Source organism: Natrix helvetica, assembly GCF_964273705.1.
Source record: "Natrix helvetica genome assembly, chromosome: 3".
NCBI lineage: Eukaryota > Metazoa > Chordata > Lepidosauria > Squamata > Natricidae > Natrix > Natrix helvetica.
This window is the reverse complement of record NC_138549.1, coordinates 24,752,176-24,777,741: the sequence shown is the minus strand read 5'-3', so window position 1 is coordinate 24,777,741 and position 25,566 is coordinate 24,752,176. Positions and strand designations below refer to the sequence as shown.

The 25,566-nt window shown below is 39.3% G+C and overlaps 1 protein-coding gene across 2 annotated transcripts in view; it reads right to left on the bottom strand.

Moving 5' to 3' along the window:
* Positions 1 to 8,997: 8,997 nt before the first annotated feature.
* FGF14 (fibroblast growth factor 14) overlaps positions 8,998 to 25,566 on the bottom strand; it is a 382,025-nt gene continuing 365,456 nt past the window's right edge. For both annotated transcript variants that reach the window (XM_081946764.1, XM_081946763.1), the window contains exons 4-5: positions 16,767 to 16,965; positions 8,998 to 11,543 (exon numbers count right to left, since the gene is read on the bottom strand). In XM_081946764.1, the coding sequence (XP_081802890.1) occupies positions 11,407 to 11,543; positions 16,767 to 16,965 (336 nt within the window). In that variant the 3' untranslated portion in view covers positions 8,998 to 11,406. The remainder of the gene's footprint in view (positions 11,544 to 16,766; positions 16,966 to 25,566) is intronic.

The window sequence follows — 25,566 nt, the reverse complement described above, 5'->3', positions numbered from 1 at the left end:
GCAGACCCAGAGAGAGTTGTCCCAGAGAGAGAAAGCGTTACTGTGCCAAAGGCTCCTAAAGCCAACAAACAAAGAAAACAGAAACAGATTGCTCAAAGTAAGCCTGAGGGTCCTCATGAAACTGTTAATGTTGAGAATTCACTAACTGGTAAACCTTTGCATTCCAGGTGTATTCACAAGTGGCACAGAAGATTGGGGCATGCCAGTTTCCGTGTTCTTAGAAAGATGCCGGAGTTCGCAAAAGGTTTGGATCTAAAGGGGTGTAAGGTGTTTTTGGATTGTGCGGTTTGCAAAAAGGCTAAATCCAAGGCGGCTGCAATTCCCAAACACGCTACACGCCGGTCAACACGCATTTTTGATTTGGTACACACTGACATAGTGGGTCCTTTCCCACCAACACTTGGTGGCAGAAAGTATTTTTTAACAATTGTAGATAATCATTCTAGATATGGATTTGTATATCCTATGAGAGAGAAATCTGAGACCTTTCAGATCTTTAAAGACTTTGCAGCGTTTGTTTCTACACAATACCAAGTTCGCATCGCCAGAATCCAGAGTGACCGTGGTGCAGAATTCATGTCTCAGCGTTTCCAGGACTGGATGCGTAAGAATGGAATTCTTCATCAGACATCTGCTCCATATACACCGGCTCATAACGGAGTCGTAGAAAGAAGACAAGGGGTTCTACAAACCATGATGCGTTGTCTTCTAGAAGATGCCAATCTCAGTAACGCATACTGGGGTGAAGCAATCAAATATGCAAATTACATTGTCAACCGTACTTGGAGCAGTGTAATCAATCAAACTCCTTTCTACATGCTATATGGCTACAAGCCTAATCTCAAGAACCTCCATATTTTTGGTTCATATGCTATGGTGAACACTCCCTTAAGTCAAAGAAGAAAGGGAGGTGCAGTAGCAAAGAGACTGAGATTTATGGGTATTGATGATAATTCAAAATGGTACAAATTCATTGATACTAAACATGTGATTGTCATTTCACAATCTGCTAATTTTGAGGAAGACATTGACTGGTCCAGGATTCATTCCAATGATCCTGAAGTTTATTTTCCTAGAGATGGTGTTCCAGATGCCACGCAGCCTGATGACAATTCGCAGGCAGATATTCCTTCTACCAGTTCTTCACAACCTGATGTTCCGTCTTCTCAAGCCGCGGATGCTGATGCTAGCGACGAACGTGAGGACGAGGATGATGATGAAGAAGAAGAAGAAGACTGGACTGATGTTCCTAGACGCTCCAAGAGGGCCACAAAAGGAATCCCTCCACAACGTTATTCATGGCAACTGACAAAAACACCATTACCTTTGATTTGCAACGTTACTCTTCCTCCAGAGACATTCACACAAATCAAACAGCTTCCTGATTCAGAACAAGACAAGTGGTATGATGCAATGCAGGATGAAATGGACAGTTTAAAGAAACTTAATGTATTCACACCTGCAAAACCTCCAGCAAACAAGAAAGTCATTGGCACCCGATGGGTCTACAGAATCAAGAAGAAACCAAATGGTGAGTCTTTATACAAAGCCAGACTTGTAGCTCAGGGTTTCGCTCAACGTTATCCTGAGGACTACACAAACACTTACTCACCAACAGTCAGAACTGAAAGTGTAAAAATTGCTTTAACCACTGCAACTATTCTTGGTTTAGAAGTTTTCCAATTTGATGTGGACACAGCTTATCTACATGCAGACCTAGATGAAGAGATCTACGTGAGAAGCCCTCCAGGATTCCGAAAGCAAGAAGGGGATACCTGGTTCCTGAACAAAAGTCTTTATGGTCTGAAACAGTCAGGTTTAATGTGGTATTTATGTCTTACTGACAAACTAAATTCAATGGGCTTTATTAAGTCCGAAACTGATGAATGCGTGTTCACAAAAAGATCTAACAATGCATATGAGATAATTCTTGTTTATGTTGATGATATTGTTTATATTGGTCCAAATAAGAAAATGAGTGAGATTTTTGCTAAAAGTTTGCAGAGATACTTCACACTAAAATCTTTAGGACACATTAGCACTTATTTAGGTGTTCAAATTGAAAAGACACAGAAGGGGTTTAGTCTTTCACAAGAGGAGAAAATTGACCACATTCTACATCATTGCAACATGAAAGATGCTAGCACAACAAAGACACCCATGCAAACAGATTTTCACAACTTAACACATGAACCAAGTCCTGAGTTCGAGGATCAAACACTCTATCGTTCAGTCATTGGTTCACTATTATACATTAGTAGTTGGACCAGACCTGACATCGCACTTAGTGTTAATCTTTTATCACGACAAGTAGGTAAGGCAACACAATTTCATTGGTCATGCATTAAGAAGTTGTTGAAATACCTAAAACACACTAAACACATGAAGTTATTGCTAGAACCAACACACACTGATCAACCAAAGCTGATTTGTTTTGCCGACGCCGACTGGGCGAGCGACAAGAAGTCACGCAAAAGCACTTCTGGTTACATGATGTTCCTAAATGGTTGTCCTGTTTACTGGCAAGTGAGAAAACAGAGTTTTGTTTCATGTTCATCTACTGAAGCTGAATATGCTTGTGTTTCAGATGCTTGTAATTCTCTAACGTGGTTTGATGCTTTGATCACAGATATCTGGACACGTCCGATTCGACCAATCACCGTGATGGAAGATAATGTATCTGTTGTTTATATTTCTGAGTCACATTTCACAGGTTCTAGGTCCAGACACATTGACATTCGTTATCAAAACACAAAGCAATTAGTTAAGCAAGGTTTTGTTAAATTGCAATATGTTTCTACACATGATCAGATTGCAGACATGCTTAACAAACCACTTGCCGCAAATCAACACGAGTATCTGCGAAAGAAGATGTGCCTTAATTGATGATTTGATGACGTCAGCCCAGACTAGCAAAAGAAGGGGTGTCACGATGTTAAAAGGTTTGCTAGGCCTGAACTGCCTAAACTGACACTCAAGAGTTAAACTAAGAAAGCTTTATTGCGCAGGTCATAAAACAAAAAAGGGTTCTTATCTGAAAGTGATTTATTGCGCACGCGTAACACATTCCAAAATTCCTCTCTTCTTTGTTCGGCAGCCAACTTTGGCTAACGAAGCTTTTCATTATCAAAATGTAACCAATTAGTTATTTTCTGTTTTATTTTATTATTAAAGTTTGTTTATTAATTAGAATACTTTTAAAGACTTATTTTTCTCAATATCTCAAAAGATATGCAGAAGGGAATCAGCCACGGTTCATCGATCTCTAACAGGGTGTTTTTTTCCCCTGACAGTCCGGATATACACCCCTCGACCAGGGTTGTGCACGCTACCAAAGTGTTTTGGATTTTATACGCCTGCCAATACAGCACCTGTTCATTAGATTATTAAATGCATTAGAGCAGCTTAAAGTTTTTCAGGCTTTCATGCTGCGATGAGCAAATATGTTGTTGCTTTAAGAGTCACATTAACTTTAGTTTGGACCTCTTAAAGCAACATTATCTCTTTTTCAGGTTCCTGCAGAAGTTTTGCTGTGCTGCTCCCTCATGAAGCCTGGAAGCATTTCAGCTAAGAATCAATGACAACCTCATCACCTTCTACAATTCATGATTTTTTTTTTAGTTTTGATACTTGCAAAAACAACCCATTTTTTTAAAAAAAACTTACTTCCCTTGTGCTCAAGTTGATTGTGCTCTTTTGTAGTCTTCTGAATTCAACTTTTAATACCTTTATATATGCACGTGTTCATACCAGAGGTGGGTTAGCCCTGGTTCGGCCCGGTTTAGCTGAACCGATAGTGGTGGTGGCAGGAGGCTCCGCCCATCCACATGGACGCTTCTGCGCATGCACAGAAATGTTGCATGTGAGTGCAGGCGTGAGCACGAGCAAACCAGTAGTAATCTGGTTAGCAACCCACCACTGGTTCACACACTTATCTGGGTAACAGTTTTGAACTAGTTTCCCATTGCTTTGTTTTGAGATGTTTGCCAACTTCCCATCTAGCCTACACTTTTGGAATTTCCTGGTAATCACCCACCCAATCAACCCTGACCCTGCTTAGCATCTAAAGTTAGGCAATTCAGCAAGATGTTGCAATGTGGCATGAATTAACCATCTCTGCATTACATTGAAATTGGGGTTTATAAACCTGGATCATATGTTACTGTTGGGAAGTAGCTGATAACTCATTCAAGACAGTCTTCAGCCCTTCTTTTTAGGAATTATACTGATTAGTAAAGCAGAGTTGGTAAATCTTTTAGTAATGGTGGAGATAGTTACTTTTTGGGGGCGGGGAAGGGAGTGGGCAATACAGTGGTAGGTAAATTATGTCACTTGTGAACACAGATTGATTAATTTCATTGATTTCAGTTATATTGGGCTTCCTCTCTATAGAATTAAACTAACAACAGCTCAACAACTATAACCATATTATAAGCATCTTTATAGAAATAAGAGAATCTTTACATTCTTTATAGGAACTTATGCTCAAAACTCCACCATCCTTCCAGCACTTTGTTACTGTCAGATCAGGCCAGAATGAGTTCAGTTCTTGAACTGTCACAAAATGCTGTTTTAGTGGGTGTAGAAGAGAGCATGATGCAAAGTTTCTTAACACTCTGAGTTATCTTGCTGTTATCTTTAATTCTTTTATTTGCTGTTTTACTGCCAGTTTTGCCAGTGTACTAATTTTTCTGCTCACTGGCCACAATGAAGCGTTTATTCATTCGTTTTCCAGCACGGCTATGAAACAGCATACCCAGTTTTCCAGCACAGCAGATATTATTATTCTGTCGCTTTTATGCCATCCTCTAATTCCAGTACCTCCAAATATCAGTCTGGAATAAATTATTCAGATTGCAAAGTAAAATCGGTTGCAGCTGTGCAATAGAATGTATTAAAACAGGAACATGTTGCAGTTGTTTTTAACCAAACAGGAACAAACTGTTGCAAGTGACAAAAAAGGTTTTTCATTGTGAATTTTGAGGATTCACCTTTCAAGTATCAACACGTGGTTCCATCTGCAACATCCTGTAAAAAGAGCACAAAATTAACAACCTGGTAACCTCCACACAACCCCCCCCCCCCAGTTTTTCAAGATAGAAAAAGCCAGCTATCATACATTTAAAAAATCTGGCTGCTTGATCAAGAGTTGTCTGTTCATACTTCCATCCAGTTAATAATTGGTAGCAATGGGCCATTTCACCCAAGAATTCTAGGTTTATTGATGGTGGGATGCAGTGGTGGGTTTCAATTTTTTTTAGAACCTCTTATGTAGGTGTGGCCTGCTTTGTGGGAGTGGCTTTCCAGCCAAGTGACCGGATGGGAGTGGCTTGCCAGCCATGTGACCTGGTGGGAGTGGCTTGCCAGCCATATGAATGAGTGGGAGTGGCTTGGCAGTCATGTGACTGGGCGGGCATGGCCAACTTGTAAAATGTGGTGAAACTCACTTAACAACACTCTTGCTTAGCAACCAAAATGTTGGCTCAGCAACTCTGCCATTTGAAGCACGCAAGTCTTAAAGCTGTCAAGTTACAAGACCCTTGCACCCCTAACACTTTAGAAAAAAACCCAGGGGTGTTCAAAAATGACAGCTTTAAGACTTGTGTACTTCAACTCCCAGAATTCTTCCTCTGGCTCTTCATCTTGATGATGTGCGGATGGGCGGGGGAAAGGAGCTGGAACCAGTTCTAAACGGCACTGTAGATTTGTGGAACCTCTTCTATAGAAGAGGTTAGAACTGGAAGGAACCCACCCCTGGTGGGAGGGAATGATTAAATCTCCCACTTCATAGTGCATCTGGGATAAGATTAGATCCCTTTCCTTGTTTATAACTAATATTATTACACCACACGCTACATGTAAAATAAACAACTCTTTTGCTATTTAGAGGAGATTGGGAAAGCATAAGGGACTAAGAAGCCATTGCATAACTTGTACACTGTTCTAATATCATTTATAGATTTGGGGGAGTAGATAGCAGAATTTGCTATTAAGCAGAACTTCAATGCACAATTATTCATTTCTACAGGGATACACATTCTTCTTCTTCTTGTGCCATAGCCGTCATCGGACGTTGGCGATCATGTTGGCAATCGTATTTTTGTCAACAGCCGCATGAAAAAGTGCTGCTGAGTTTTGTCCAAACCAGTCCCTTAGGTTTTGAAGCCATGATGTTCTTCTTCTGCCTGGATCTTGTTTGCCTTCCATTTTTCCTTGGAGGATTAAGTGAAGTATGGCGTATTTTTCTGGGTGTCGCGTCACATGTCCAAAATATTCTAACTTTCACTTTTTAATGGCTTTGATGATTTCCATTTGCTTTCCCAGGTGGCTTATTACTTCCTCATTTGTGATTTTGTCAACTCATAGCTTATACATAACAGCCGTCTGTAAATCCACATTTCGAATGCGTCTAGTTTCTTCAAGTGGTTTTCTGTCAAAGACCAACTCCCTACTCTACTCTCTACTAAGGTTACACATTAACAATTTCAAAATAAAGATATTATTTTAAAGCCAATTAAGCATTCAGGAACAACTAGCAGGAGGTGTATTCTTATGTAAAAGTGCAGATGAAATCCTATATATGTTTGAATGTTTCTTCTTAATTAAGCCCTTGTCACACAAAAAAACCCACATCAGGATGCTAACTAATTGTGAAAGCAGACATATCAGCTTTTGACATTCGATAGCTTTGAAAATTTCTTTGGGAGGTTAATTTAGGTCTAATGAAAAAGAATTATTACACATCTACTCCCACATAGTAACCAAACTAGCTTTATGCGTCCCAGCAGGAGCAACTGTGAACAAAAAGGATGTCGGAAGAAGATACTTGGGGTACTTCTTTGAGCAGTAACCTTCATGCTTTTTATGAATACAGCAAATGTTGTGTCAAACAAGCACTTTTAAACATTGGTGTTTGGGTATTTGTGGCCTTGGGCTATATTGCCTACATAATTTACCAACTTTAAGACGGGAGTTGAAATCCACACATCTTAAAGTTGCTAATGCTGGGAACACTGGTCTAGACCAAATTCCAAATTTCTTGACAATAAATTAGATAATATATGCTGTAAGTCAAATCAGGTGTTGCACTATTGTGGCACAATCACTGGGTAGGTTTTAGCCAAAATTCTATTTTACAGCATAGAATTAATTCAAGTGGATCAGATATCATAACCATATAGGGATAAATTCCATATTTTGATATGGAATTTATGAATGTTGCTGGACTAATAAGGCTAACTAGGAAATTGGAAAAGATCTACTTATCTAATATTTTGGCAAGAAACAGGAGAAACAGTTAACTCACATTTTATTTAATAATATTTTATCCAAAATGTTTTTTTTTTCTTTCATTTTGTCTCTTAAGACTAAATGTAAGCAGACGCCAGTGAGTAAAACTTAATTTGTTCAAGGGATTTCTTTTTAGATTGAGATGTCCAAATTAAAAGCCAAATTAAATAGAGGCTAAGGCTTGGTTTGGGAGAAAATTTCAGAATGTGTGTGTGTGTTATCAATATATAATCTATATGATCATCTTCTGAAATTTTCTGAAATAGATATATAAAACATTTCCACATAAAATTTTATGATCCCACTCATTATGGGAGGATTCAGGAATCACTGCAAGGATTCTTGCTTCTGTATCTTGCCCTTTAATTTAGAATGATTTCTCAATGCACCAAGTAGAATGTGTTCTCTCTGTAGATATGAATGCCAGCCTAAGAGGGGGTGAGTTTCAACTGCCCCAATTGAATTGGAAGTGTGTGACTTGACTGTCTATCACCACCATCTTTATTGATAATATTGCCTCTATTTCAGGCATTCCAGCAACTGACTTGTGGATTAAGATCCAAATGGGAAAACTTAATGGAGAAGGCTCAGTCATAAAGATAGAGTATACATGGAAGTATAAAACACACAATCTATAGTTACACATTGATTCCATCAGATTTACTGTGCGGTTCTTTAGGAAATAACAGGCAGCCGAAAAGAAAGTTTCACATGACAGCAACATTAATTTGAAAGGGAACCAAAGGTGTCATCTCATCCTGGAAAACAGCAAGAGAGATAATAAACCAAGGACCTCCCTAAGATTTTCTTTGGTGTGATCTGGGGAACTGAGCTTTGCCAAATTATTTTCATGTCTCATTATGTTGCAACCGATGCTGTGCTACTTTGCACATTTAAAAAAAAAATGTAAAGGGTATTTTTAAATATGTGTTTCATATAAATATTTTATTCAATATGCTGTATCTGTGTATACAACAAAATGGTAATAAACACAAACTGTACAATGCAGACAAACTTGTTGCTTATATGTATGTCAGTTTTGCAGTACATACCAACAGGTCTGATACATATAGCCTACCACATGCAATTCATTATTACCATCCTTTTCCCATGCAAACAGATGAGACAAACTTAAAAAAGTAAAGTACAAGGAACCACGCGTTCTCTTCTCTGTGCTGAAATGGATTTAGATTCTCAAATAAGCTTATTTAAGATCCTCCCAGTCATGGAAGGTGTGAAGGCAATCTACATCCAGTACAACAAAGAGGGGAATACGTGTGTTCTACTTATAGTATATAGTGCCAATCATTTACAAACATGAACTCGGTCTTCTTATTAACTACATGGCTGGTTGACATGGCAGTATGGGAACGAATGTAAAAATTTAAGGGAACGTATTGCAACTGGCAAAAGAGAATAGTTCCCTTTGGCTGACCTTGATTCTGGCCCCAAAACTTCTTTGTACATGGAAAGAGAACACATGGGTGCCCCAACAGAAGAATTGTGCGATGAGTACAAGTCTGGAGCAGCAGGTGTAGAAAAAAAAAATCTTGCTGGCATAATAAAATGACTTGACAAACTGATGTTACCTCACCTTATGCTTGATGGTTTATGTTTGGTTCCAAGTCCTGAGGTGATTTACAAGCCCCCAACCTTTCCCCTCTCCAAGCTTCATACATCATCATCATCAAAATGAAAGGGAAATAATACATTTCACACTTTTTATTTTGCACTCTTGTCTGAGAGCTTTCTTGCACAGTACAGAAGTATACTGAAAATCAAAGTAAGCAGTCTCTAATAACTGGTGCTCTAGGAAAAAAAACCCACAAAACATTTCAAAATTCAGAAAAAAATGTGACAGACTGGTAGAGCTGGGCAGACACCAATTCTGTGTCTACTATGCAGAGCATCTGAAATGGCATGGCTTTTAAAGTCCCCCCCCCCCCAGGCCACTGCTGAGAATCCACTTGTGGAGAACCACAATGACTCCTTTCTACTCTGTGTGGGAATAAAATTTTTAAAAAAGCCTTCTTCCCAAGGGATATTCTAAGATATTCCTTCTCTAGAAGCCAAGGAGAAAAGGATGTTTATGGTTCATTTTTGTGCACCAATTCTTTCCTTTGTTGTAAAACACTTTTAATCTTTTTGTTGTTGTTTTTAAAATGCTTCAAAATTCTGGGAACAGAATAATGTTTAATGTGCTTCACTTATGTGGCTGAAAAAAAATTAAAACAGCCTCTTACCATGTATGGAGAAACCAAGAAATTGGAGGGTCAAATACTCCTGTTGTATATGAATAACCTAGTAGCAATGTGCTACACATCTACCTTAAGGGCTTATTCAAATAGAAGTTGATATGAATCAAGATTCAAGAGTTAATTCAAAGTTTAATCTGTTACCACCAAACCAAATAGGAAATCTGAACATTTCATAATAACTATGGAAAAGTAAACCAATATTTAAAACCACGTTGAAAAAAAAGTTCCAAAGTCGAAATGGAAAACAAACATGAGTGCAAATGTTTAGACGTTTCATACATGATTTTCCAGAACAAAGATACATTTTGGTCCACATCATGCTTTCTTTTTTCAATATAGTTTCCCAGTATCTACTTTCAAAAATTTATCCATAAGAGTGTTTTGTAAGAATAGCCTGTTACTATTCTTTCATTTTGGCCTCAAGGCTCTCTATCCAAAAAAATACTAGTATTTATTTCATTTAGTAATCCAAAGAGAAACATTCTTGACCTTGTTCTTCCGTTAGAATTTTCTTACATTTGTAGAATACAGGGAAAACCAAAATAATAAGATAAATGCAAGGCACCGAAAATCTAGCAATTTGGTGGCCATAATATCCCAAGAAGCTGGACTGGAAACATAGTGCTGTGGTATAGATAAAACAATATATTGCCTGGACTTTGCATGCTAAGCTATCAAAGAAATGCAAAGGAACCCTTCAAATATGTTAAAAATCTTTCCTCTCTTTTTAACACTGAAAGTATTAAAGTATAATCGGTAACTATCTTTTGCATTGGTGCTGCAGAGAAAAACACAACTTCCTTGCCCATGCTTTGCTGAGTAAGAGTGAACTACAGCCATAAATAAAGATGGGATTACGTTCCATTGTTTAAAAACAGGAGAAGGAATCTATTGTTTTGAAAGAGACGTAGGTAGCAGAATTCCCATTCATTCTATTTTTTTTTCTTTTGAATTTCAGATAATGAGTACTAGTAGATGAAAAATGAGCCTTAATTCAGGCCTACAAGGCCTACAGAGTTCTTTGGACCCACTTTCTTAAAAATATGTGGGTCTTGCTCGCTGGGCAAGGCAAATGTTACCATTACCAGTAAGTCTGTGATATGTATAAAACACACACACGCACACACAGGGGGTATCAAACATTGGCCTTGAAAGGTTGTTGGCTAGCCACACATGATGCTTTTCCTTCCTCGGGAACATACTGGACTGTATTCAAGCGGAATCCTTATTTGCAATGATCCTATCTTTTACAGGTATGATCCCTAACAGGGTTTTGAAGGCTCCCTTAGTTCTCTGATTGCTTTCCAAAACTAAGCCATCAGCAATGCTTCAATCTGAGCAAAACATAATCCCTGCAAAGGAGTTACACAGACAGCGGAGCAAGCAGCCTCATAAAAAAGAGGAGGAAGAAAAAATCCATAATAGCACAGGTTTTACAGCATCTATCTAGAAATTACTTGTTATTATTCTGTGGGCTACAAAATTGAACTTGAAACACGGGGGAGGAAGGGGGGGACGACGACTCCTGGGCTCCAAAGGGGGAGTTATGGGTAACTGTCAGCAGGCAAGAGATATCAAGTGTACTTGTGAAGTATGCCATTCACATGAGGTGTCACAGTCACAGAAAAGAGATTAAAAGGCATTCCATATCTGGTAGGGCATTCTATGGTCGGAGTTCAGTTGGTCATCCAAAAGTCTTTTGCTGTGGGAGGAGTTACAGATTTGGAAGGAGTACAGAGCAAGCCGTCGCTTGCTTCCAGCCAATCCGCAGACACCAGAGTGGGGGAGTCTTGCAAGGATAAAGTGCTCAGCTGTACATAAGAGAGTTCCGTAAGTCACAACATCCCCAAGGCTCTGGCTATGTGGTCTTACTCTTGTTTACTGGTTTTCCACCATTCATTATTGCCGATGCACTTGTGCTTTTACTTGGCGTCACCCCAGCCTTTGGCACTGTTTCCCCAACATCATGTAGAGAGGGTTCTCGATACATGGCAACTATAGTATTAGGGAGAAAAGAGAAATCCATGTTAAGTCAAACATGCTAGTAAAGTTTGTTTCTCCACTTATTTCAGTGCATAATATCAGAGCACCCTTCTTTAACCTGATATTTTAAATATAGCAACAGCACTTACACTTATATACCGCTTCATAGTGTTTTTCAAGCTCTCTCTAAGCAGTTTGCAGAATCAGCATATTGCCCCCAACAATCTGGGTCCTCATTTTACCCACCTCGGAAGGATGGAAGGCTGAGTCAATCTTGAGCCTGGTGAGATTTGAACTGCCAAACTGCAGCTAGCAGTCAGCTGAAGTAGCCTGCAGTACTGCACTCTAACCAGTGCGCCACCTCGGCTCATAATATAACACAACATAAATCAACACATACATATTCGTGTTTTGGCCACATGGTGAATTCTCTCAGATGTATCTACGATTAAAAAGCAATGCGTACAATCTAAGCAAAGCCGATTAAAATGAAAGATGTATTTAAATTAGAGTGCATGTCTGCCCCTTTTCAAAATCTGTTTTGCTGTTTGTGGGGAAAGTCTAGAAAGGCAGCTGTATTATTCGGTTGCAGCAAAAAACAACATTGTGACTAAGATATATTGTGGCACAAAACTGTTTTCATTAGAGAAAAGTGTGAATTGTAAATGGGGCGAGGACTGGAGGGCATCAACATGCCAAGGAAAACTTCTCTGCCATTTCTGTGCCAAGTAGGAGAAGACAGAGCCATTTAAAACATCAGTCAGTAGCAGTTGCTCACATGCTCTTATTTAGTATATAATTTAACTGGCTAATATAGAGCAGGATCTTTAGTGTCCACCCTAATCAGTTATTCAGCATGATTAGACCGCAGTCTGATTTTCACTTACCCGGATTAAGCAATAATGAACTCAGCATAAAATAGCCATGAATGGAATTCTGACCAATTGTCATTATTTTTGATTGCTTAAACTTGGCTTTCTTTGTTTCCATTTTATTTATTATGTGAATCTAAAGGGCTATTTATAAATAACATGCTAAAGTCAGCCTAATGCACGCTGTGGATATAAGCGAATGTCTATCTCCATGGAAAAGCTCTAACTTTAGAATATGCATCAATCCGAAATAATGAACGTTTGTAATTATTTTTAAGTGGAACAGGAGGTGGAAGTAAGTGCCAATAACAATACGATCTTTTTATCTAAACCAATAAAAAAAGCTGCCAATAATTATGCAATACGTGATCAGCAATGGAAATTTAGCAAGGTTTAAAATTAGCTCTCGAAAAACCGAGGTTCTTTTCATATATAGGTGGAAAACCGTGGAAATAAATTAAAAAGAACTATGACGTTCAAATCTTCAAAAGTCAGTAAGATATTTAGGAATTATTATTTCAAGAAATCTTAGCTGAACCAAATGTATTAATTTATATCTTGCTGTTGGAAATAATGCAAAAGAAAAAGTGCACCACTTTATCTGGTTTGGCCAAGTTAATATATTTTGTTGTGGGCAAAATAGTTATCCAACTTGTTTTCCTATTTCTAAAATATACTAATATATCTTAATTCTAAGTTATTGAATTCCTGGCAACAAATTATGTTTATAGAATTTAACTAAAAATAACAAAAAAAAAGTCTATGATTTTGGAAATCCCTAAAAGGTGGATTCTTCTTAAGGCCAATTATGGGTTGTGATTCTTTCCTGAATAATTTAGAAGGGTTATCTAATGATATGTTGAGGCAGAAAAATTTGTTTAGATCACTTTACAAATAACAAATAATGCCAGAAGATTTTTTTTTAAAGTGGGAATTGGCATATACGAACTTCAATTGGTTCAATTGGTTATAAATTAACAAAATGAGTCACTGTTAAAAATATAATGATAGCATTGTGAATAATAGTCTGAGATTGGAACTAACGAAGTATACTAAATGTCTAATATTCAAAATATGTAATACCCTGTTAGAAGTTGTTGGAGAGAAACATGGGATTAGAATTTAAGGTACAGGTTATTCTTGTTTATCAACCATAATTAGAGCTGGAAACTCATTTTGTTAAGCAAAGCGGTTACCAGCAGAAGAATCTGGAGCTGAACATTTTTAAAATTGCAGAGGTGAGAGTAGATTTTAGGAGAAGCCCTCCCATTCTACCACCTCTTATAGTATTAGTCAATATAGTATCAACAGTAGAGACCTTCAGGTTTCTGGGTTTTATAATGTCCCAGGACTTGAAATGGACACCTAACATTAGAACCATCATTAAAAAGGCACAACAGAGAATGTTTTTCCTGGGTTAACTCAGGAAGCTCAGACTGCCCAAGGATCTGCTAATAGAGTTCTACAGGGGAGTAACGGACTCTGTCATTTGTACCTCTATAATTGTCTGATTTGGCACAGCAACCAAACAGGACAGGTGCCGACTTCAACAGATAGTTAGCACTGCAGAAAAAACACAATTGCAACCGGCCTGCCTTCCATAAAGGACCTATATACTGCATGAGTCAGAAAGAGGGCTGAGTAAATATCTACAGACCCCTCGCATCCTGGATATAAACTCTTTCAATTTCTCCGCTCAAGACTTCGCTACAGACATTGCTATGCCAAAACAGCTAGACACGAAGATTGTTTCTACCGCCATGCCATCACTCTGCTAAATACTTAACTCCCACAGCACTGTCTAAATGCCTAAAGTTATTTACCCATGTAGTACCCATGTATTGCTATTATCCTTCTCATCTTCTCATCTTTCTCACCTCTCATCTCCTACTACCTTCTCCTATTGATATATTATGATTATCAATTGTTGTTTGTATCTTATGATTGTATCTTAGAATGTATGATCTATGACTTATTACTTTGTTGTTTGTATGTACATTGAGAGCGTATGCACCAGACACAAATTCCTTGTGTGTCTAATGGCACTTGGCCAATAAAGAATCTATTCCCTTCCCTTCGGCTTATTGTCTTACTTCAGTTTTCTTTTGCTTTTACAGATTTGCAAAGGTCATAAATGCAAGCATTGGTTACTCTTTCATTAAAGTTACAATTATAAAAGGTCACTCAACAAGGCAGAAGCTAAATGAGGCTATATGTATAATATTGCAGATACGCAAGGGACTACACTTTGGAAGAATCCTGTGGTATGTTCTATATCATCAAAGATCAAGGAAAATTACACACACGTGATCCATTGGTGGTATTTGACCTCTATACATTAAAAAAAATGATTACGGTCACAAACCAGCATTATAAATGAGAAGCATTAAAAAGTGAAATGAAAAGTCAAGATAATATTTAACAATTGTTGGTGGATTTTCAGTGGGCACTCAAAGTCTGCCAACCTCTATGTAAGTAACTAAAATTACTGGGAAAGAGCCATATACATGTTGAAAGTTTGTTGAAACAAAGGGCACCTGTGAAGCTGTAGAAAGATTCTGGTCAGAAATGATTAGTAACTTTAACAGTATGGAAAGAACACTTCCAAGAGCTTCTTAAACCTCTAGGAGAGTATCACGAAGAAGCATCACAAGACTACAAAACATCAGTGGTAGAGCCAGAAATGCTGATTGAGGAAGTGGCAAGAAGTCACCCAAATACAAAGCCCCAGGAATAGAGGGTCTACCAACAGAAATAATTCAAGCAACAGGAGAAAGCAACATCAGATGACTTCAGAGAATCTTTAATGCACATTTAATATTATTATTGATCACATACTCAGCCAGATATTTAGACTGGATTTGACATTTTTATCTACCTATCAAGTCCAGGATATAAACTTTTCCATATAAAGTTGCCTCTTGCAATTGACTGATTTTGTCAATGCCATTAGTATTCAAATGGTGCTCCTATTGCTTTGGATTGTACTCAAGGTACCAATTACTATTGTTACTATCCATGCTTTATTTATTATTATACACATAACAATATGAAATCATAATTGCCACTTATTTAGCTGGTGCTGACCTCATATGCATTGAGGCTTCATTGTTATTATTACGGTTAGTCACAATCAGCCAGATATTTAAACCGGATTTTGACATTTTGTATGCCAAATAAATCCCTCCCGAAGACCTGGGATAAGGGGTTGTTGCTGTTTGATGATGATAAAGCTATTGTTGCAGGATGCAAATTGTTCCAAAGAAAGAGGCCTTTTTGCAATTGGGCGATTGTAATTTTGTCAGTGCTGCTGGTGTACAAGTGGTGCTCCAGAGGTTTTGGGATTGCACTCAAGGCATTTATTACTAAGGTAAAGGTTCCCCTCACACATATGTGCTAGTCGTTCCCGACTCTAGGGGGTGGTGCTCATCTCTGTTTCTAAGCCGAAGAGCCAGCACTGTCCGAAGAAGTCTCCGTGGTCATGTGGCCAGCATGACTAAATGCCAAAGGTGCACTGAACGCTGTTACCTTCCCACCAAAGGTGGTCCCTAATTTTCTACTTGCCTTTTTGCGTACTCTTGAACTGTTAGGGTGGCAGAAGTTTGGGACAAGTAACAGGAGCTCACTCCATTACATGGCACTAGGGTCGCCAAACTGCCAACCTTTCTGATTGACAAGCTCCATGTCTTACCCACTGAGCCACCGTGTCCCTTTCTTATTTATAACTATTTCTTATTTATTACTCTTCCTATTTATTACTTCGTATTTATTACTACTATTATTACAAATAAAGAAGAACATATTGTGAGCCAATATGTAGAAGCCACTTGTACATTTTCCCCAGGTGACATTTTTTCACATCACCTTGGACTCTGACTTTTCCTTTGGACTAACAGAATCGTAGTATTTTGCACTTTCAAACAAAATCATTCATATACATTACCTCAGGAATCCTTACAACAGCTAAATAAGAGAGATCAATTCTTTTCTCACCCCATAGTGCTTAAAAGGACCGAGAGTAAAAGAAGGATGACTTATCTATCGTCGCTTGCTGAGTTTTTAGCAAGAATGGGAGAGTCTTTCTCATGTTCAGACTTGGTGATGCTGGAAATTGCTTTCAGAAAAGCTTTCCGCATTCCTGCTCTGTTCAAAGATTGCCACCAAAGAGCTTTTCATCCATATTCTTTTCAGGTAGGGGGGGAAAAAAGTCAGACACAAAACACGAAGTAGGGAGGCATCAAACGGAGAGTTAGGAAACACATGCAAGGGTTCCAGAGCGGTTATCATTTGAAAGTCAACCTGAAGGGTGACAGGTTTTTTGCAATGTTTTGATACATGCGACGCTGTGTCAAAGTCAGCTTACCTTCCAATGGCTTCGGTAGAAAATGAGCTGCTGGTTTTGTTTTCTTCACTCTATTGCCTTTCATGACTTGCCCTTCTTTGTTGAGTCCCAAGAACCAGGCCCTACCCGACTCTTGCTGTCGGTACAGCATCGACGAGTAGATTACATAATAGTTTTCAAAAACAGACTCCTTAAACTTACATTCCGGCGTAAAAAGTTCCTATGAGAGAAAGGGAAGAAATGAGGGGAACATTCCAACCAGAGACTGTAGTTATTATTTGTATCACTTGCTACTTCCCTGTTTCCTCCAAAATAAGACCTATCCAAAAAAATAAGCCCTCGCACGTTTTATGCTTACACCTAATATAAACCCTACCCCACAAATAAGCCCTGCTGAAGAGTCTGCGAAGCCGGCTGCCAGCTTATTTCATCTGGTTGCTCATGATGTTGTGGCCATGAGGTAAGGCGGGGGTGGTAGAACTACCCCATGCGCCCTGCATCAGCTTACCTCAGGGTGTTACCTCAGCTAGGCCATCCGCGCCCCAACACCTGCTTTGCAGTGGCAGCACCAGCAGCCATGTGCCGCAGGAGCACATGTGGCCGCCGGCTCAATTCTTGTTTGCCCATGGCTACAACGGAGCAGGAGGCTGAGTGGCATGTTGGTGCCGTGGCTGCAAGGTGAGGCAGGTATCAGGGTGAAAATGGCCTGGATGCCACTCGGCCTCCTACCCTGCCACAAGAAGGCAGAAGTAGTGGGCCTCTCATACATGGGGAAAAAAGTAAGACACTGCCTGAAAATATGCCCTAGTGCTTATTCCCCCCCCCAAAAAAAAAACCTACCATATTTTTTGGAGTATAAGATGCACCGGAGTATAAGACGCACCAAGATTTTGAAGAGGCAAATTTTTTAAAAAAGTTTTTGCACTCTGCAAACCTCCCAAAGACAGCCCGTTTTTCGTGAAAACAGGCCTGGTTTTTTTTTTTTCAAAAAAAGGGCATGCAAAGCTTTTAGGAGGCTTGTAGAGTGCTCCTGAGCAGTGGGGGGGGGGGGAGCAAAAATGAGAAAAAGGCCATTTTTTTGCAAAAATGAGCCCATTTGTTGACAAAAAATGGGATGCCTAGGCTTTAAGAGGCTTATAGAGTGCTCCTGGGGGCTGGGAGGGGGGGGGAAATTGAGCAAAAAAAAAAACAACGGCCTGTTTTTTGCTCATTTCTGCCCTCCCCAGTCTCCAGGAGCACTCTATAAGCTTCCTAAAGGCTATGCATGGCCATTTTGGTGAAGGAGGCAGGGTTTCAGGAGGCAAAAAATGCTGTATTCAGTGTATAAGACACACCCAGATATTCAGCCTCTTTTTTGAGGGAAAAAGGTGCGTCTTATACTCTGAAAAATACGGTATTCTTCTTTTCAGGGAAACATGGTCTGCTGTTCGTAACGTTTAATCTAGGTGGAATTTTGCAAAGTGCCACAATAATTGGGCAGATCCTAGCAATGAAATCCATGATATTTTTTTTCCTTCTGGGACGCATCCATTAAATGAAATGAAAATCAGTTTCAGAGTGTAACAATGAATAACTATAGGTAGTCCTCAACTTAACACAGTTTGTTTAGTAACCCTTGCTGAAAGTTACAACGGCACTGAAAAAAGTGACTTATGATCATTTTTCACAGTTACGACTGTTGAAGCATCCACAAGATTATGTGATCAAAATTCAGGTGCTTGGTAACGGATTCATATTTAGGACAGTTGTGCAATTCCAAGGTTATATGATCACCTTTTGTGACCTTCTGACAGGGAAAGTCAATGGGGAAGCCAGATTCAGTTAACAAATAGGTTACTAACTGATTAATTGCAGTGATCTACTTAACAATTGAGACAAGAAAGGTTGTAGAACTCACTTCACAAATGTCTCACCTAATGACAGAATTTTTGGGCTCAATTGTGGTCGTAAGCCGAGGACGATCTGTATTTAGTAGTGCAACTAGGTAATTGTAGCCTTAACAATCTTAAACTTTATTTATCTACCAAGGAGCTACACATACAGTATCACATCCTCTGTGAAGCATAGTGTTTATATTTCCCTTCTCCTGTCCATTCCCACTCCAGCTCTGAACCAGTGCCTGTATTTCTTAGACCCACAAACAGTGTGATCCATAAACACAAAACCAAGAGCCAGAATGAAATGTTGTTTGCTTCTGCTGCCCAGATGCTAGACACATTTACTCAAAATAAGTACATTTTATGCAGAACATGGTAACATGCATTTGAAATAAAAAATGAAATCAATATCTCTAACCGTATACAGAACAAACAGCTCGCCTGTGACCATAACATCTTTGATTTAAAAAAAAACCCAGACAGATAAGTTCATGCTTTTGCTGCTTCCCAGCAATAGGGAGGGTGTGATGAATTTTGGCTACAGGGTTCTGGAATATACAGGTTTCTGCATTGGGAAACCAACAAACATTTGAAACAAGTCAACAAAAAGCACAATGACACCAAAGATGCCCATTAAAAAAAAAACTTCTATTTTTCATTCTAAGAGAAAAGAGTTGCTGGGCACTTGATTTATAAAACGATAATCACTGAAGGTTACAAAAAAATGCTATACTAGAAGCAAATTTCTATATAGTATTCATAGCAAAGGATTTTTAGAGTTCTAAGAACTTAAGCAAACCTGTTAAAAAGGAACACAACTGTGATTCATTGTCATTCAGCTGTATTGGGCTGCTCAGCAATCAACCATGAAGAAATGTAACAAGCGCAAAGCGAAAGCATCCAATCTAAAATTCTCCTGTGCATTTATATGTAAGAGATATTAAATGTAATTTTAGGCTTTTACAATCCCATTCGCTTAAAATTACTTTTATTAATAATGGGCTGTTATTACACTTGAAATGCAGGAACTGCAAGTAATTCAACAATGAAAAAAAATTCTGCTGCATTATTTCCTAAGAAAATTGTACACATTGAAAAGGAAAGACTTCAATGTTGCAAAACAGCATTTTCATGGACTACAAATGTATAATATAAGTCTGGAGACCCCCAAGTACTGACCAGACCCTGAGCTGTTCAAAACCAAGTCGCCCGAAGTGGCGGGCAAGCGCACACATCTCCCCTTGCGGGTGGGGCAAGGGTGACCACATACACATGTAAACAACTGGTGCTGGGCCTGCTGTTCATGCAAATGGAGCTGTGCACACGCATGTTCTTCCATGTACCTTATGCTGAACCATCCCCTCTCCCTCCCCTGCTGGTCTGTAAGGTCGGAAAGGATGGGGGACTCTGATATAGGGCATAGAATAGGTGAATGAAAGGAAAAGTTTATCAGGTGAAGGAGAAATCTGTTTGCTCCCCAAGTAGTGAAAAAATGAGAAGGGGAAAGCAAATAAAAAGACATTTGTTAAAACTGCACTTCGCATTCATTAGCTGCCAGGCTGCCATGAACTATGCAGGGAGAGAGCTGGATGGGAGTGGGGAGGGTGAGGACTCATTGTACCTTTTAGAGACACTTTAGTAAAGTAATCCTTTCACACCAAACAGGAGTTTTTGGCTCTTGCTTAAGGAACCAAATTAAGGCAGGACTGACAACATCTTTTTTTCTCTGCACTTATGGGATGAGCTCAAAAAAGCTACAGATAAAGTGGTGCTCTTTGTTAATGTTACCCAAATATTAATGGGTGAGAAAAATCAATGCAACCGTATTTGTCTTAATTACTGAAAGAGTACAAAATGGAATGTTTTACTTAATAGAAAGAAATGTTAATAAATCCAAGTAGAATTGAGTACGTTTCAGTTTTATTTATGTATCCATGTGTCAGAACTGCCACCTCATTGTCTGCTTTCTGCAACCACTTCAGTTTCAGTCTGCCATGAACCCTGGGGGAGGGGGGAGTGCTAGGGGAGGGGAAAGTAACAGCTAAGAGAGTGAGAGTGCTTGGCTTAGATGACATCCTAAGGTTGTGTCGTGATGAGAAGAATGCAGCTGCCGTCTACAATCAGAACATCTGTCTTCAGAACATCTTCTTCAAAACACGATTGAGCAGTGAGGGACCAGGAATGGGGAGCGTCTGAAGTTTTAACTTGGAGTTTTGATGCATGAACTTCAGTTCTGGCTCATGCCTGTTCCACCGAATGGTGTTCAGGGTTGTTCTTATTTAATGGCTCAAGCTGATGTAGGGCTGACACCATGTATGCTTCTATTGCCAAAATCAATAAGGTTTCAACATGCTCAATTCTGCCTCTATTATCTATAAAGGTAAAGGTTCCCCTCGCACATGTGTGCTAGTCATTCCCGACTCTAGGGGGCAGTGCTCATCTCCATTTCAAAGCCGAAGAGATAGCTCTGTCCGAAGACGTCTCCGTGGTCATGTGGCTGGCATGCCTAAATGCCGAAGGCGCATGGAACACTGTTACCTTCCCACCAAAGGTGGTTCCTATTTTTCTACTTGCATTTTTACATGCTTTCAAACTGCTAGGTTGGCAGAAGCTGGGACAGGTAATGGGAGCCCACTCTGTTACGCGGTGCTAGGGATTCGAACTGTCAAATTGCCGACCTTTCTGATTGACAAGCTCAGCGCCTTAGCCACAGAGCCACCGTGTCCCCTCTATTATCTATGCATGTACATAAATAATTACAACTGTCTCTGAAGAAACAGACAATAAAGCCACACTAGAACTAAGTACCAAAGGTGGATAAGATATTTTTTTTCTTATTTTCTCAAAATTTTCACCAAAAATGAATTAACTACATGAACTCTGCCACTCAGTTGACAATAGACATCAGTTTGAATAAAAGTCTCTAAGAGAATCTAGAAAACTTCAGTTAAATGTAATGGGCATTTTAAAAAGTGAAAAGTATGTATAAATAACTTTTAATGTCATTCTTTATGATTTACTGACATAGATTTGAAAGACATTTTGTGCCATAATGAATTTCAAGATGACTCATTGAAGTCAATTGCCAAATCCACTTCTCAAGTTGATTTGTACAAAGACTTCCAGAAGAGATTAAGATGCTTGATAGATGGGTTTTGCATTTTACCATGTTCCTTTGGTTTTGCTCCAGGTTTCAAATGTTGTTGAGATTCTTGATAGCTAACATCAACATTGAGAAAAACCTCATTGTATATGTCTCAACATAAAGCAGACTAGAACCTACCACAACCTTTTTGGAAAGATGTATTCACCAGATTTCCTATCAAATTTTTAAACATATAAAACAGGGATTCATAGATTTCTGCGAGAGTGGGGGTAGTCAGGACATTTCTGGGTAGCCAGAAGGGGGGAAAGGAAGTTGGCAGGAATTACCTGGCACTGCTCAGGATGCATAGTTAAGGGGAAAGAAGGTTCAGACTGGGCACAGACATCTTTCAAGAGCTAGAGTACAGAAAGTTTGGGATAACTTGTTGCATTCTTTTGATTGTTTGAGATGAGTACTCATCTCAAACAATCTAAGCCCCAGAGCTCACTGTAACAGCATTGCCAAAAGACATTAAGAGTTGTTAATCTAATTTTGTGAAGCTTCTTCTCCGGTAACATTGTACTGCAAACTAGGGCATACAAAACCTTTGCCAGACCAATTCTTGAATACAGCTTGTCTGCCTGGAATCTACACTGTATATCGGACATTAATACAGTTGAGCGAGTCCAGAGGTATTTCACGAGAAGAGTATTCCACCCCTCTGCTCACAATAGAATACCTTATGCCACCAGGCTTGAAATTTTGGGCTTGGACAACCTAAAACTATGACCTAAGCGTAGTACACAAAATTGTCTGCTACAGAGTCCTACCTGTCAATGACTACTTCAACTTCAATCTCAATAATACACAGGCACACAATAGATACAAACTCAAGGTAAACTGCTCCAAACTCGATTGCAGAAAATACAACTTCAGCAACAGAGTGGTCAATGCCTGGAATGCTCTACCTGACTCCGTTGTTACATCCTCAAACCCCCATAATTTTAACCTTAAACTGTCTACCGTGGAGCTCACCCCATTCCTAAGAGGTCTATAAGGGGGCGTGCATAAGCGCACCAGAGTGCCTACCGCCCCTGTCCTATGGTCCCCATTTATTTGTACCCATTTCCTGTGTTCATGTCCATGTTTATACTTATACCTGTTGTCTCGTACATGTTTGACTAACTAACTAACTAACTAACTAACTAACTAACTAACTAACTAATAAATTAATTAATAATAATTAATCAATAAATAATAAACAAAGCAATAAATAATTAATTAATTAATTAATATGTCGTCAAAAACTAGCAAAGGACATCCTTTCCCTGTTTCAGAAAAGAGTTTTCCCCCCAGGGCAGTTCTCAGATGTCCCTTCACAGATTAGAAGAACTTTCCTCCTAAAAAGGTTTCCACAAACACAGAGATAACTATGGCTTGAATTGTAAGAAGGACTGATTGGATCCCCAGATGCCCTGGAAGAAAGCCAGTTGGTGAGCTCATGGATTTCAGAGCCGTCCCATTCCTTTGAGCCATTTCCCCCTTCGTCCTTCAGCTTCTTTCCCTTGCTTTTTCTCTTTCCTTCTCCCCCTGTCTTCCCCTTCCCGTATTCAAAGGCTGTTATTAAGACCCCAAAATTGTTGTCAGAATGTTGTCAGAATCTTGGCAGGAGAGAACTGCAGCCAGAAAGATAAAATCCCAGCTACTCATCCCCCAGGAAGAGATGAGAAGACAAAATCTGCTGCAAAAAATATAGAAAGGGAAAGGAATACATTCACATTACTTTTTTCTGCCTTCTTACCAGACCTACAAACACCTAGTGCAGGGGTGTTCAAACTTGGCAACTTTAAGACTTGTGGACTTCAACTCCTAGAATTCCCCAGCCAGCATGGCTGGCTGAGGAATTCTGGGAATTGAAGTCCACAAGTCTTAAAGTTCCCAAGTTTGGACACCCCTGACCTAGTGCGTGCTTTTGAACTGTCTACCTGGTAGAATACGGTTAACCAGGTGCAAGGCTTAGATATCCCTACAATAGAAAGAAATCTTCTTCCTATAATAGTTACAAAATGTGATTCACTAATAATGTTTAAAGTTAGATTTCTGCTCTCAGGGACACTTTTAAATATGCACATATACAATGTTTGAACATCCAATAGTAAGGTTTAGGCAGAGGTTTGTCCTCTGAGCTTGCTGCTTGGTTCCCAGACATTCGGTTGCCAAACTAGATAACATCTTCTGTGGGCTTTTTGGTGAAGTGCTTTGTTCATTTACATAGGTCAGTGATGGCTAACCTTTTTGTCGAGGCGTGACAAAAGCGGGAGGGGCGGGAGTGTCACGCACATGCGTGCCCACACCCATAATGCAATGCCCTCCCCCCGCACATGTGTGCACAACCCCCCGCACATGCGTGCAGGTCCCACTGAAGCCTCCAAACTTCCGGGAGCCGCATTGGGCTGTTTTTTGCCCTCCACAGGCTTCAGGAAAGTCTCCAACACGCAAATTGGAAGTTCAGGAATGAACTTCCAGGTTGCCCGTTGGGCCGTTTTTCTCCCTCCGGAGGGAACACAATGGCCTAACACGGAAACCAGAAGCTCGGGAACATGACTTCCATGTTGCCTTTTGGGCCATTTTTCTCCCTCCAGAGACTTCAGGAGGCTTCCTAAAGCCTCCAGAGGGCGAAAAATGGCTGAAAAATCAGGTTGCCAATGCGGTGGAGGTGACAGGGCAATGCCTCATGTGCCCTCAGAAGTGCTCCACATGCCACCTGTGGCACACGTGCCATAGGTTCACCATCATCAATATAGGTCTTGGGTGGTCGGGTAGTCTTGTGCCTGGTTGAATCACAAGACTGATTGAATCACAAGACTGATTGAATCACAAGACTGGTTGATAGTTTCCGATACCTAGTTTTTCATTGCCTAGTTGAGTAACAAAAACATCTGGGAGCCAAGCAGCCAGCTTGGAGGACAAACCTCTGACTAAAATCTACAAGCTATGAATATTCTCTACAATTTCTATCCAACAGTAAGATTCCCACACTAAGCAGTAAACAGTTTTAGATGGCTGTCAAGATTTCTTTTCATACTAAATGTTATTATGTTGTGATTCTTTATTGTTAATAATACAGTTTCTGGTTCTGCATTTTGTTTTTCACTCTTTGATCTGCAAAAGTCCTAAGAATAAATTGAACATGACACATTCTAAAGCGGAGTTTTCATCTTCTGCTCCCGTCAACAATAACAAAGAAGCACAAATGTGAAGGAAATGCTATCTACCCACACATTGTCTGCCTCTTGCCTAACACTTGCCTAACATTACAACATTTTAGAAATGCTCAATGTCTGCTTATTAATTATTATTATTATTATTATTATTATTTAAAAAATAGCAGCTGTGACTTTTGTTGAATGCAAATTGATTCAATTTTTTTCTTATAAGATCAACAGATAGCAACAGCTATCTTTTAAAGTTTGCGAGCCCTTAACTAAATACCAACTAAAGGTATTTTCAGATGTTGCTTTTCTATCAATTGAGGACTGTAGAGTGCTGACGCCAGCTTGTATCAATTCCTGAGAACTGAGTGATTAATTTTCTGGAATCCTGTTGAGAGAAGAGCTATAACCCCTAAGGTGTTGCTGATCACCTGTTTGGATGGCTAGCAGTCTGGCATGATGTGATAATGGAGCTAGCAGAACCAATTGTTATACTGTACATATAGCAATATGCCACTGTTTAAAACTATAATAAATTATCCCACTGCAGACAAAACTGTTTATCTCAATGATAATTCAGCTGTTCAGTTCCATACTGTTCAAACCAATGTGCTGAAAAACCAGTGGTTCAAATTCAAACGGTTCAA